Raw genomic sequence first — 14,861 nt, 5'->3', positions numbered from 1 at the left:
CATGTGCCACAATGTCTGTGTCTGTGTCTGTGTCTGACCTCCACACATCTGCCTCCCCCAGCCGCCATGTTCTTCTTCTTAGTTCCAACCAGGCCCTCATGGATCTGTTCCTGGTCCCTTGGTATTCCTTGCTTCTCTTTGCCTGGCCCCCATGTGGCTTTGAGCCATGTACTGGCTGCCTTTTTCCAATGGGCCCCCTTCTTGCCTCCCTCTCAGGTCCACAGAGAAAGTCACATTATTTAAAATTTGCATTATGTAGAGTTCTGTTGAACAGTCCCCTTATGCAAAGTGAGAACTGTCTATAACTATTTTTAGAGTTCCAAAATGTATAACCAGGGGGCAGCTAGGTGGCTGGGTGGATAGAGTGCCAGGCCTCAGGAGGGGAGGTCCTGGGTTCAAACCTGTCCTCAGGCACTCCCTAGTTGTGTGATCCTGGGTAAGTCAGTTAATTACCATTGCCTAGTCCTTAAAGCTCTTCTAACTTAAGAGACAATACATAGTATTGATTCTAAGATGGAAGATAAAGGTTTAAAAATAAGAAAAAAGGAATAACTGAACAAAAATAGTATAAATCAAACAATTATTTGAGGACTATGGGGGAAATACATATAGACAACTAGGTTCATACTGGACAGAAAAATGAGGTTTCTTTCATTTTACCTTATAAGGTAGAAATGAATCATTCTCCAATAGGAGACTCTGATTTAAGACATTAGCAGGAGTTAAGATTTAATGGTTATAAAGTCACTCAAGAAGAAAAGCTTTGAGAGAAAGAAAGAAAGAAAGAAAGAAAGAAAGAAAGAAAGAAAGAAAGAAAGAAAGAAAGAAAGAAAGAAAGAAAGAAAGAAAGAAAGAAAGAAAGAAAGAAAGAAAGAAAGAAAGAAAGAGAGAAAGAAAGAGAGAAAGAAAGAAGAACAAAGGAAGAGAGAGAGTGGCTTTAGAGCTCTGATGAATGAGTGATAAATCTTGAGGCTAAAGGACTGAAGATTAAACATGCCACCCACTTCCTGTGAAAGGGCTCATGGCCTTAAGATGCAAAATGAGACAGACTTTTTTGGGCGTGGTCAAAGAAATAATTTATTTTGCTTAACTATGCATATTGGCTTTTTTGCTACAAGGGTGTTTTGTATGTTTTATTGTTCAACTGGGAATTGTCAGTGGGAAGGAAAGAAAATAATTTTTTCTTGTAAAAATAAATAAAACAATTTGAAGGGTTAATGTTGTCATGACTAATTTTGTGTAAATGGCAGACATATCAATGTGGAGTTAAGAGGTACAATAGCAGGTAGTGGGAGTATATCCATATACCAGGGTTACTGTGAGGAGAGAGAAGGCAGGGAAGAGAGAGATGGAAGGGAAGAGAAAGAGGAGAAAAAGACAAAGAAGAAAAAGAGAGCGGGGAGAAAGAAGAGAAAAAAAAGAAAGAGGGGAAAGGAAAGGGGGGGGAAAGGAAGAGAGAAAATAGAAGACAGAGAGAAAGCAAGAGAGAGGGAGTTGTAAGCACAGTGTGTGGTGAGTGAGGGGTGGACCATTTCTGGGAACTCCAGACCTACCAGATTGGGGGTAAGGTGCTTTGAGTTAGCTGCCCAGGGGAAAAGAACATGTCATGTCCCAACTACATCAGCACCAGATCCCAGAAACAGATAAAAAATTTAGTTTGTAAGGATTAGAAGTCAAGAAATAGGTAGTTAGCAGGGAAGGGGTCTAGGTGTCAGAGAACTATGACCAAAGGCAGGAGGTTCATTGATTTAGAGAAGGAAAAATTAGAAAGTGCCTAATTACTATATTTGAGAATTCGAGGGGCTATCAGAAGAGAAATTTAACTTGCAGAACCAAGAGAAATGGACAGAAGGTATAGAAAGGCAGAATTAGCTTCAACAAGAGGAAAAAAGTCTAAATAAAAACTGATATGAACAGCAGTGGGTTGCTTTTTTTTTTTTAATATTTTATTTGATCATTTCCAAGCATTATTCATTAAAGACATAGCTCATTTTCTTTTCCTCCCCCCACCCCCATAGCCGATGCGTAAATCCACTGGGCATTACATGTTTTCTTGATTTGAACCCATTGCTATGTTGATAATATTTGCATTAGTGTGTTCATTTAGAGTCTCTCCTCTGTTATGTCCCCTCAACTGCTATATTCAGGCAGTTGCTTTTCCTCGGCATTTCTACTCCCACAGTTTATCCTCTGCTTATGAATAGTGTTTTTTTTTCTCCTAGATCCCTGCAAATTGTTCAGGGACATTACACCACCACTAATGGAGAAGTCCATTACGTTTGATTATACCACAGTGTATTAGTCTCTGTGTACAATGTTCTCCTGGTTCTGCTCCTCTCGCTCTGCATCACTTCCTGGAGGTTGTTCCAGTCTCCATGGAACTCCTCCACTTTATTATTCCTTTTAGTACAATAGTATTCCATCACCAACATATACAACAATTTGCTCAGCCATTCCCCAATTGATGGGCATCCCCTCGTTTTCCAGTTTTTGGCCACCACAAAGAGCGCAGCTATGAATATTTTTGTACAAGTCTTTTTGTCCATTATCTCTTTGGGGTACAGACCCAGCAGTGCTATGGCTGGGTCAAAGGGTAGATATTCTTTTGTTGCCCTTTGGGCATAGTTCCAAATTGCCCTCCAGAATGGTTGGATCAGTTCACAACTCCACCAGCAATGAATTAATGTCCCTACTTTGCCACATCCCCTCCAGCATTCATTACTTTCCTTTGCTGTTATGTTAGCCAATCTGCTAGGTGTGAGGTGATACCTCAGAGTTGTTTTGATTTGCATCTCTCTGATTATAAGAGATTTAGAACACTTCTTCATGTGCTTATTAAGTTTTGATTTCTTTATCTGAGAACTGCTTATCCATGTCCCTTGCCCATTTATCAATTGGAGAATGGCTTGATTTTTGGTACAGTTGATTTAGCTCTTTATAAATTTGAGTAATTAAACCTTTGTCAGAGGTTTCTATGAAGATTTTTTCCCAGTTTGTTGTTTCCCTTCTGATTTTAGTTACATTGGTTTTGTTTGTGCAAAAGCTTTTTAATTTGATGTAGTCAAAATTATTTATTTTACATTTTGTGATTCTTTCTATGTCTTGCTTGGTTTTAAAGTCTTTCCCTTCCCAAAGGTCTGACATGTATACTATTCTGTGTTTGCCTAATTTACTTGTAGTTTCTTTCTTTATGTTCAAGTCATTCACCCATTTTGAATTTATCTTGGTGTAGGGTGTGAGGTGTTGATCTATTCCTAGTCTCTCCCCACACTGTCTTCCAATTTTCCCAGCAGTTTTTATCGAATAGTGGATTTTTGTCCCAAAAGCTGGGATCTTTGGGTTTATCGTATATTGTCTTGCTGAGATCGCTTGCCCCCAGTCTATTCCACTGATCTTCCTTTCTGTTTCTTAGCCAGTACCAAATTGTTTTGATGACTGCTGCTTTGTAATATAGTTTAAGGTCAGGGACTGCAAGGCCCCCATCATATGTGGTTTTTTTTTTCATTATTTCCCTGGATATCCTTGATCTTTTGTTGTTCCAAATGAATTTTGTTATGGTTTTTTTCTAAATCAGTGAAGGAGTATTTTGGTAGTTCAATGGGTATGACACTAACTAGATAAATAAGTTTGGGTAGGATGGTCATTTTTATTATATTGGCTCGTCCTATCCATGAGCAGTTAATGTTTTTCCAATTGCTCAAGTCTAGTTTTAGTTGTGTGGAGAGTGTTTTGTAGTTGTGTTCATATAGTTCCTGTGTTTGTCTCTGGAGGTAGATTCCTAGGTATTTTATTTTGTCTAAGGTGATTTTGAATGGGATTTCTCTTTCTAGTTCTTGCTGCTGAGCTGTGTTGGAGATATATAGAAAAGCTGATGATTTATGTGGGTTTATTTTGTATCCTGCAACTTTGCTAAAGTTGTTGATTATTTCAATTAGCTTTTTGGTTGAATCTCTAGAATTCTTTAAGTAGACCATCATGTCATCTGCAAAGAGTGATACCTTGGTCTCCTCCTTGCCTATTTTGATGCCTTCAATTTCTTTTTCTTCTCTAATTGCTACTGCTAGTGTTTCTAGTACAATGTCTAATAGTAGAGGTGATAATGGGCATCCATGTTTCACTCCTGATATTATTGGGAATGCATCTAGTTTATCCCCATTGCAGATGATATTAGCTGATGGTTTTAGATATATACTGTTTATTATTTTTAGGAATGACCCTTCTATTCCTATGCGTTCTAGTGTTTTTAATAGGAATGGGTGTTGTATTTTATCAAATGCTTTTTCTGCATCTATTGAGATAATCATGTGGTTCTTGTTGGTTTGCTTGTTGATGTGGTCAATTTTGTGGATGGTTTTCCTAATATTGAACCAGCCCTGCATCCCTGGTATAAATCCTACTTGATCATGGTGGATGATCCTTCTGATCACTTGCTGGAGTCTTTTTGCTAGTATCCTATTTAAGATTTTTGCATCTATATTCATTAGGGAGATTGGTCTATAGTTTTCTTTCTCTGTTTTTGACCTGCCTGGTTTTGGAATCAGTACCATGTTTGTGTCGTAAAAGAAGTTTGGTAGAACTCCCTCTTTGCTTATTATGTCAAATAGTTTGTATAGTATTGGGATTAACTGTTCTCTGAATGTTTGATAGAATTCACTGGTGAATCCATCAGGCCCTGGGGATTTGTTCTTAGGAAGTTCTTTGATGGCTTGTTGGATTTCATTTTCTGATATGGGATTATTTAAGAATTCTATTTCCACTTCTGTTAGTCTAGGCAGTTTGTATTTTTGTATATATTCATCCATTTCTCCTAAATTGGTGTATTTATTGCCATATAATTGGGCAAAGTAATTTCTAATGATTGCCTTAATTTCATCTTCATCGGAGGTGCTGTCCCCCTTTTCATCTTTAATGCTGTTAATTTGCTTTTCTTCCTTCCTTTTTTTAATTAGATTGACCAGTACTTTGTCTATTTTGTTTGTTTTTTCAAAGTACCAGCTTCTTGTCTTATTTATTAAATCAATAGTTCTATCACTTTCGAGTTTATTAATTTCTCCCTTAATTTTTAGGATTTCTAGTTTGGTTTTCTGCTGGGGGGTTTTAATTTGATCGCTTTCGAGTTTTTTCATTTGCTTTTCCAATTGATTGATCTCTGCTCTCCCTAGTTTGTTAATATAAGCATTCAGGGATATGAATTTACCTCTGATTACTGCTTTGGCTGCATCCCAAAAGGTTTGAAAGGATGTCTCGCCATTGTCATTTTCCTCGATGAAATTATTAATTGTTTCTATTATTTCTTCTTTAACTAAATGATTTTGGAATATCATATTGTTTAATTTCCAATTGGTTTTAGATTTGGTTTTCCATGTACCATTACTAATCATTATTTTTATTGCCTTGTGATTTGAGAAGGCTGCATTCATTATTTCTGCTTTTCTGCATTTGTGTGCTATGTTTCTGTGACATAATGTATGGTCAATTTTTGTGAATGTGCCATGTGGTGCTGAGAAGAAGGTGTATTCCTTTTTATCCCTATTTATTTTTCTCCATATGTCTATTAATTCTAATCTTTCTAAGATTTCATTCACTTCTTTTACCTCTTTCTTATTTATTTTTTGATTTGATTTATCTAAATTTGCTAATGGTTGGTTTAAGTCTCCCACTAATATGGTTTTGCTGTCTATTTCTTCCTTCAATTCTCCTAGTTTCTCCATTAGAAATTTGGGTGCTATATTATTTGGTGCATACATGTTGATTAATGATATTTCCTCATTGTCTAAAGTCCCTTTTAACAAAATATAATTACCTTCCCTGTCCCTTTTGATCAGGTCTATTTTTGCTTTGGCTTTATCAGATATCATGATTACCACGCCTGCCTTCTTTCTGTCAGTTGAGGCCTAGAAGGTCTTACTCCATCCTTTAATTCTGACCTTGTGGGTGTCTACCCGCCTCATGTGTGTTTCTTGAAGACAACATATGGTAGGGTTTTGGATTCTAATCCATTCTGCTATTCGTCTACATTTTATGGGTGAGTTCATCCCATTCACATTCAAAGTTATGATTGTCATTTGTGGACTCCCTAGCATTTTGATATCCTTCCCTAATTCTAACCTTTTCTTCTTTGGCTCTACCTTTTAGTCCAGTGATTTACTTTGAATCAGTCCCCCTTGTCCCCTCCCTTGATGTTTCCCTTTTTAGTCCCTCCCTTTTTCTTCCCTCCCCCTCCCCCCTCTCTTTCCCTCCCTTTTTGTTTTCCCTCTCCCCCTCCCCCCCCTTGGTTTTCCCTTCTCCCTATCCTTGTTGGGTAAGATAGAATTCAAGATCCCAATGGATCTGGATGTTTTTCTCTCTCAGAGTTGATTTCCCTGAGATTGAGGTTTAAGTAACCCCCCACCTCTCTTCCTCTCCTTCTTATAGGAGTTTTCTTCCCCTCCCCTTCCCATGTGAATCTTTGTGTGAGAAAGATTATTCTATTTGGTCTTTCTTTACCCCCTATTTATACATTACATTTTCCCCACATGTTAGTATACATAGATTGATATAAATGTAGTCCTTATAGAAGAGAGTTTGAATAAAAGAAGAAGATAACATTTTTCTCCTTTCCCCTTTCCTTAATATTTACCTTTTCAGGTATTCCTTGCTCTTTGTTTTTCAGTATCAAACTTTCCACAGAGCTATGGTCTTTTCTTTGCAAAACGTTGGAAATCTTCTATTTTGTTGAATGCCCATACTTTCCCTTGGAAGTATATAGTCCGTTTTGCTGGGTAGCTGATTCTTGTTTGAAGACCCAGCTCTCTTGCCTTTCTGAAGATCATGTCCATGCCTTATGATCATTCAGAGTAGAACTTGCAAGGTCTTGTGTGACCCGGATTGGCATTCCTTTATATCTAAATTGTCTTTTTCTGGCTTCCTGTAGGATTTTTTCTTTTGTTTGAGAGCTTTGGAATTTGGCAATTACATTCCTGGGAGTTGTCTTTTGGGGGTTTAGTGTATAAGGTGTTCTGTGAGCTCTGTCAGTGGCTGTATTACCCCCTTGTTCTAGAATCTCTGGGCAATTTTCTTTGATTATATCTTGTATCACAATGTCGAGTTTGGTGTTTATTTTTGGCTTTTCTGGAAGTCCAATTATTCTTAAATTATCTCTTCTCCCTCAATTTTCCAGATCTGTCACCTTGTCGGTGAGATATTTTATGTTCTCTTCTAATTTCTTGGTATTTTGGCTTTGCTTTATTAATTCTTGCTCTTTTACACGATCGTTGTCTTCCAGTTGCCTGATTCTGGCCTTTAAAGCCTGGTTTTCCTTTTCAGTTTGGTCACACCGGTTTTGTAGATGCGTGAATTTTTTTTGCATTATTTTCCACTTTTCCTCCCAGAAGGCTTCCATCTTTTTGGTCATTTCTGATTCAAATTCTTCATGGGTTTGTGGAGAGTTTCCATTTCCTTTGGAAGGTTTTGGCGCATTTTCTTGTGTTTCGTCTTCTATCTCCTCTATATTTTGTATTTTGGCTCCATAGAATGTGTCCAAAGTCGCCCCTTTCTTCTTATTTTTCTTGGGATTTGGGGGCTTCTGTGCTTCTGTGGAGTTTGCCATCTCTGAATGGGGAGGATTAGCTTTTCTTATCTCTGTCTGGTGTTTAGAGGCTTTAGTCCTGGGTAGATTGTCCATTCTATGAGCTTTCCCTGAGTTGAACTGAGTATGCCTTAAGGCAGTGACTTTCACTGGAACTGGAATGGAAGGATCCGGCCAGGGTTTTACATTCGCCCCCGGCTCTCTCTGTTTCCCTGCTGTTTGGGTGCTCCCTCCACTGGGTCGGGTTGCTTTCTGGAAGTTGCCTTTAGAATAGCTGGCCCTGAGGCTGTCTTGCTGCCCTGAGGGTTACTGTTGTTTCAGACGACCCTGCTCTCTGAGGGGGGAGGGGCTGCGGCTTCCCGGAGCCTTGGACTCTGCACTCCTACCCCTTAGGTCCGAGTGTTCTCAGGTTCTGGGTTTTGAGGGAAGCCGTACCTTTTGATCCAGGTCCAGGTCCGGGAGGAGGATTCCCAGGGTCTATGCTGTTGATTGTTTTGAATTTCGGTGCCCTAGGAGCCTATAGTTTGAGATCGGTTGGGAAGGGTTTCCGGAGATCTGAACTTTAGCTTTCTCTAAGCTGCCATCTTGACCTGAAGTCAGGTTGCTTTTTTTTTTTTTTAAACCTTCCATCTTAAAATCAACACAGTGTATTGGTTCCAAGGCAGAAGAGTGGTAAGAGCTAAGCAATGGGGGTTAAATGACTTGCCCAGGGTCACACAGCTAGGATGGATCTGAAGCTATATTTGAACCCAGGACTTCCCATCTCCAAGCCTGGCTCTCAATCCATGGAGCCACCTAGCTACCTCCTGAGTTCCCTTTTAATAGAGACATTCATGTAGAGGTCAGATAACCACCTGTTAGAGGTGTTATTGAGAAGATTCCTGTTATGACACAGTTTGAACAAGATTCCAAATAATCCTAACATTTTATAGATTATAGATATATAGATCTATATGAGATCAAATAATCTTAGAAACAAAAAAGATTCTTAAAGACCATCTAGTATAACCCTTTCAATTTGTAAATAAACTGAGGTCCAAAGAAAGGATGCATTTTTCATAGAGCTTATTAGTGGCATATCTAAGATTTAAGACAAGTTCCCAAGTGATCTAGCTTTTTCTCCATCATATCATGCTCCCCTTTAGAATTAAATTGAAATATCAAAAATCTTTCCCAGGCCAAAGTTGCTTGTTCTGAGAGTTATAAAATTATATAATCTTAGGGTTGTAAGTAGTCTAACTTGCAAAGCACCTCATACCTCATGCATATTAAGTCCCTATAAGTGCTTATTGGTTTGTGGTGAGTACTTATTATGGCTTTGGATGGTACCTAGTATAATCCTTATGCAAATCCCAGATCCTGTCCTTTTATACTTGGGTAAAACCTGTTAGTGTAGCTGGTGCTCAATTCATGGTTCTAAATGGAGAGTGATAACTAAACGGGAAGGGAGAATTCTATATTTACAAGTATGTTCATATGTTGTCGGGGGCAGTGACAAGACAATTAATGTTATAAGTAGGACCTGACAGTCAGTTTGAATTGTTACAAAGGCTGAATTATCAAAAAATAAAATTTTTAAGAAGCAATTTTATTACTTTGAAGTAATGAGATTAGGCTAACAAAAATTGTACTTTAAAGTTCCTTGGTTGAAGTGTTTTGATAAAGAAATGACAATTATATATTCATTTTCGATCAACTCTATGTGTATGGGTAGAGGTGGTGATAAGCCTCTACATGAGATATATACTACTCAGGACCAGAAGAATGTTTGGGGAATTTGTCAAATACCCAGAACCTCCTCACTCAGGCTGTGCACCTGATTATCTTTCCCACCTTAAAATTGTCTCTTTCTGGGGCTGTTGATATTCTCCTATTAGTCTAAGCATTGTGTCTATGTGATTCTGGGCATCCATCTCATTGGCTCCTCTTCTTCATTCCATATCTACTTCTTTTTTTTCTTTCTTCCTCCCTCCCTCTATCTCTCTCTGTTTCTCTCTCTGTGTCTGTGTCTCTCTTTTTTCTCTTTCTCTCTGTGTCTCTGTCTCTCTTTTCCTCCTTCCCACTCTCCTTCCCTTTCTTCTTTTCCTTCCTTCCTTCCTTCCTTCCTTCCTTCCTTCCTTCCTTCCTTCCTTCCTTCCTTCCTTCCTTCAAATCAATTTTAAGACAAAAATGGGGCAAGGGCTAGGAAATAGACTTGTCCAGGATCATAAAAACTAAGTATCTGAGACCAGATTTGAACGAAGTCCTCTTGACTCCAGCCTTGACCCTCTATCCACTATGCTACTTAGCACATCTACCACTTTTCATTTCAGAAACAAACCAAAGCAGGTTATTATCAGAATATTCAACATAGTTATTTCCAGACTGTAAATCCTACAGCTCCCTGAATCAAATCCCCAAGGTGTAGGTAGGACAAAACCCCAGAAGTTCAGTTCCTTGTTGCTCCCATTCAGGAGCAAGCAAGGCTTCCATAGATCAGCTAAGGTAGAGCAGTTTCTGGTGAAGGGATGCCAAATCCAGGAACTGTCTCCCAAAGAGGATACCTAGCATTGAGCAAGGAAAGAGGTATTTTCGACCCAAAGCAAACATGCTCTCACTTTCTGATCTGAAACTCTTCCCTCTTTTTTCAGGTGTATAAATTGAATTTCACTAGTCTTTAATAACATGTAAATGGGAACCTCATAGGATATAGCTAACTGGCTATCAAAATCAGAGACAGGAAACTATTGCAAACAGAGTAACATTTTCCCCAGCCTGTGTCAGGTCAAACTTTTGAATTTTCCCAAACTGACTTTCTCCATCAAAGACAGTCAAAAGCAAGCTCATCTTGAATGTATTGATGCCCAGTTCTCTGTATGCAAGGGGCATATGTGCTACATTTATAAGTAAATGGATACTTCTAAAACAGACTTCTATCCTAGAATTATAGAAAATCAGGAGGGACCATGGAGGTCTTCTAGTCCAATCTTCTACCTCATGCAAGATTCCCCTCTTGGATTCTTCTATAGTTTCTCATATGTAAAATAGAAATTATAATGGCACCTGCCTTACAGAGAGTTACAAGGATCAAATGAGATAATGTAGGCTAAATACTACATAAATATTAGCTCTTATCATTATCATTTTAATATCCCTAATGAGTGGTCATCCAGACTCTGTTTGAATAAGTCTGATGACAAAGAATTAGTTACTGTAATAAGGGATCATTTGAATGTAAATAATAACTAAAGATCAGGGCTGTTAATCTTCCTTCTTCTCTTGCTCCTTTCTTCCTCCCTTCACCTTCCCTTTTTCCCTCCCCTTCGCTTCTTCTATTGGTCTCTTTAAATCAACTCAGGGTGAGTTTTATGATGTCTCAAATAAAATACTCTTTCTCTTCTCTAAATTAAGTAAGGGATTTATTGGGGGAAGAAAGGAAAGATAAGAAATGGAGGGAAAGAGGGTTTAGGGATTCCCTAATACTAGAATAAATCTTAGGTTAGAGGATGGTGGAATATAGTTTAATTTGGGAAAATGAGCTGACAGGTCTGGAAATTCAGTCACTGTGTCACAACAGAGCAAATCAGAGAGAGCTGGATTTTGTCCTTCTTCTGTTCCCAAGCCAAAAGACTTCTCTCCTTTCTGTCTCCAAAAGCCAAATAGACAACAGACTTCTTTCTGTCTCCAAAGCCAAGAGAGTTCTGACTTTTCTGTCTTCAAAGCCAAAGACTTCAGACTTCAGTTGGTCTGATCCCCTTCTTCCAACAGTTTCTCCTCGTCACATTCCAAACAGAATGTTCTCCTTTGAATGACTGGTCATCAGTCCCAGCTATTGCAAGTCCTGCTGCAAACCATTCCCAATTTCTCACTTCCACACTACCTCATTTGGAAATGCTTAGAAAGCCAGTTCTCATTAGTTTAAACATTCTTCTATGTATCAATGAAGATTTTGAACCTTTGACTTCATTCCCTAGAAGTCCTTAGTGTTTCCCAAAATTCCCTATAATCTCTCCTGGGTCTCCACATTGGCAAGATCATGTTATTGGTATTTAACTGAATGTAACTCCTCCCACAGGCTTTTTTTATGAGACTGGATTGAGTTCAGGTACTTTCTTTTACTTTAGTTATTTTTAATAAAAAATTATAAAACATAATATTTAGTTATTGTATATTAATTTTAATATTTATACCTAGACAGCTTATTTAACTAATTTATGGGAGGAGAAAGGGCACCTCAGTGGCTAACTAATGCAACCCTTATAACACCAAAAGAATCTCCACTAGGACATATCCAAAATGCCACTACCCCCTCCTGTCTTCCTCCTAGGCATTTTGCTTTTAGCATATCTCTCTAACTCTTAGAGAAAGTTTTCTTGACATTAAGCTTAAATTCATCTCTTTGTAACTAACAACTCTGCCCTCTAGTCCCATTTAATTAACTTAGAGAACACTTTATCAAAATAGTAGTAAACTTGACAACTGGTAACCTTTAGCCCAGACCTCAATTCAAATTATAACAAATTTGGAATTGGTAGGAGCCAAATTAGGAAAGTTTCCTAATATAAGAATGCTCATCAAACAGGAGACAGGACCAGTTGTGTTCTCTCGCCTTCAAGGATAAGAGATGAATATAGACAATTTAAGTTTGATCTCTGAAGCCATATTCTATGTCTATCTAATGTCTACAAAGTTCAGATCAGCAGACAATGTGGTGGGCTTTTATGGAAGACTGGAATACACTTCTCTAGAATCTAATAAATTATTAATTTATCAATAAACAAATTCTAGTGCATGAATATAATAAAATATCACTGTGCCATAAGAAATGACAAGCATGACAAATACAGGAATAGCTACAAATTCAAGTGAGAAAATTAGGAAAACAATAGCCATAATGATTACAAAAAAGTAAATGGAAAGAATAACACCACAAAAGAATTGAAACTCAATATTGATAAATTACAAAGAGTAAGCTTGTCCCAAAAGAAAAGGTAAGAGAAGATGTCTCCTCCACTCCTCAAAGATGTGGGTCCATGGGCATGGAACACTACATGTAATTCAGGTTTTTTTCAATATATTGATTAGTTTTGCTAATTTTTTCCCCTCTTCAAAAAAATTTTTTTTGTGGGGAAGAAGATAGATATGAGGGGAAATGTGGGCAATGTGAAACCAAAATATTCCAATAAAATTCTATTTTAAAACATATACTTTATCATTCCGGTATTCTTGAAGGCAAATTGCAGGGTACTGAATAAAGTTTTGGACTTAGGGTCAAGATTATCTGAGTTCAAAATCCTACCCCTGATATTTACCTAAGATGTTCCTGACAAATCTAATCCTCTTCCATGGACCTCCTCTAAATACCTGAAGGGAAAAAATCATGTCATCTATAAACTAAGCATCCCCATTTCCTTCAGATGATCTTCATTTGATATAGCTCCAAGATCTTTTACCATCATGGTTGTCCTTCTCTGAACAAACCCTAATTCATCAACATCTCTCTTAAAACATGGCAGCCAAGATGAAATACAACACTCTCCAAGATGGAGATCATTCAATTTCCTTGATTGAGTTGATCCACTTCTATTACTGCAGCCAGTCAAAGAACATATGAGGTTTGGGGACAACTCACATGATTAACTCTTACTGAAATTGCTGTCAACAGCCTGATATGCTAGTGAAAGTCTTCTGGTTGAGTAGGATACACAATAGAACTCTGGGAGCTCAGGAGGAAAGCTCAGAGACCAGATATTCAGCTTTGGCTGACTTGACAGTGTGCACAGAAGGTTTTCAGCCTTTCATCTGGGTCAAAATGCTTAAGATGCCCAGCTAAAGGTGAGGTGCTTTAATGTTCAAAAGACAGCATTCTGACTACCTTGTATACAATAGGGCTTTACAACTTTAGTGATGGCTATCAAAAATAATCATTGCTATAAAACATAGACACTTGTAAACATTATTCTCTGAAAAAGATCGATTGTTACCATTTATAAAGATAAAGTCTGGTTTTTTTTTTTACATTAGTAAATACTGACATGATCTTTCCTTTGAAATTTGCAGCCTAATTGATTTTGATGGCTTGATGGATCAGAATGACAGTGCTGGCTGCAATGCCAACCCTAGGTAATGAGCATTTTTCAGAACCCAAAGTCCCAAGCATTACTGAAAAAACTCCAGCACGACTTTCTGGGGAAATGCTTCTAATAAATCATTCAATTTTGCCTTGAAGCCAGTGCGTGATTGGGACCAATTTAGGAGTTGATGTCTCAAATCATTTCCCAGCATACTAACATGGGAGCAATATTTACCTTGAGAATTGTTATAATTTCACCCAGCAAATTCACAATCAATTCACAACTGAACACCTGCCAGGAGTTGCTCAGATCAAAGTCATGCTGATTTTTCTTTCTAATAAACTTCCAATTTACCTTTCCAAAATCTGTCTTATAACTGACCTTCCCTAAAATCTATAGCCAGAATCAACTGGGTTTGTAATGCTGGAAAATAAATGGGAAGGAAGGAATATGAAATAAACATAGAAGCTTCAATTAACTTTAAAAAATAGCAAAATACTGAAAATAGAGTGAGTCCTTACAGATTAGAGAATAGATGCATGAAGTACAGTGATAAAAACATGATATGATACTGCTCTATCATAAGAAACGAGAAAGATGAGGAATTCAGGGAAATATGGGAAAACTCCTATGAACTGACATAGGAAGAAAAAAGCACAAGGTACACAAAGTACCAAACAAGAGATAGAGTGCATTACAGGATGGGAAATGGCTAACTGATTACATCAAATTAAAAAGGGCTTGCACAAACAAAACCAAGGTGGCCAAAATTAGGAGAGCAGAAAACTGGAGGAAAATTTTACACTAAGTTTCTCTAATAAAGACCTAATTTCTCCAGTATATAGAGAACTGAGTTAAATTCTTGAGAAGGCAAGTCATTCTCCAATAGATAAATGGCCAAAGGATATGAACAGGCAGTTTTCAGAAGAATCAAAGCTATCTATAATCATGTGGAAAAATAAATTATTATTGATAAGAGAAATTCAAATTAAAACAGCTCTGAGGCACAACCTCACACCTTCCAAATTGGTTAATACAACAGAAGAGGAAGATAATAAATGCTGGAGGGGATGTGGCAAAATTAGGAAACTAATGCAGTATTGATGGAGTTGTAAACTAATCCAACCATTCTGATAAGCTCAAAGAGCTATAAAACTGTGCATACTCTTTGACCCAGCAATACCCCTACTATATCTGTATCCCAGAGATTTTTAAAAAAAAAAACCTATATGTACAAAAAT

General features: G+C 37.6%; 1 protein-coding gene across 1 annotated transcript in view; it reads left to right on the top strand.

Annotated features, from left to right (window-relative positions):
- The window catches only part of DEUP1 (deuterosome assembly protein 1), a 209,489-nt gene extending 195,859 nt beyond the window's left edge, over positions 1–13,630 (top strand). Inside the window, exon 16 of the mRNA XM_007495030.3 lies at positions 13,607–13,630. Coding sequence (XP_007495092.2) covers positions 13,607–13,615 — 9 coding nt within the window. The 3' untranslated portion in view covers positions 13,616–13,630. The remainder of the gene's footprint in view (positions 1–13,606) is intronic.
- The last annotated feature ends 1,231 nt before the right edge of the window (positions 13,631–14,861 follow it).

Source organism: Monodelphis domestica, chromosome 4 (genome assembly GCF_027887165.1).
Source record: "Monodelphis domestica isolate mMonDom1 chromosome 4, mMonDom1.pri, whole genome shotgun sequence".
In the NCBI taxonomy this organism is placed as follows: domain Eukaryota; kingdom Metazoa; phylum Chordata; class Mammalia; order Didelphimorphia; family Didelphidae; genus Monodelphis; species Monodelphis domestica.
The sequence above is the reverse complement of the archived record's forward strand: the minus strand, read 5'-3'. Positions and strand labels throughout refer to the sequence as shown.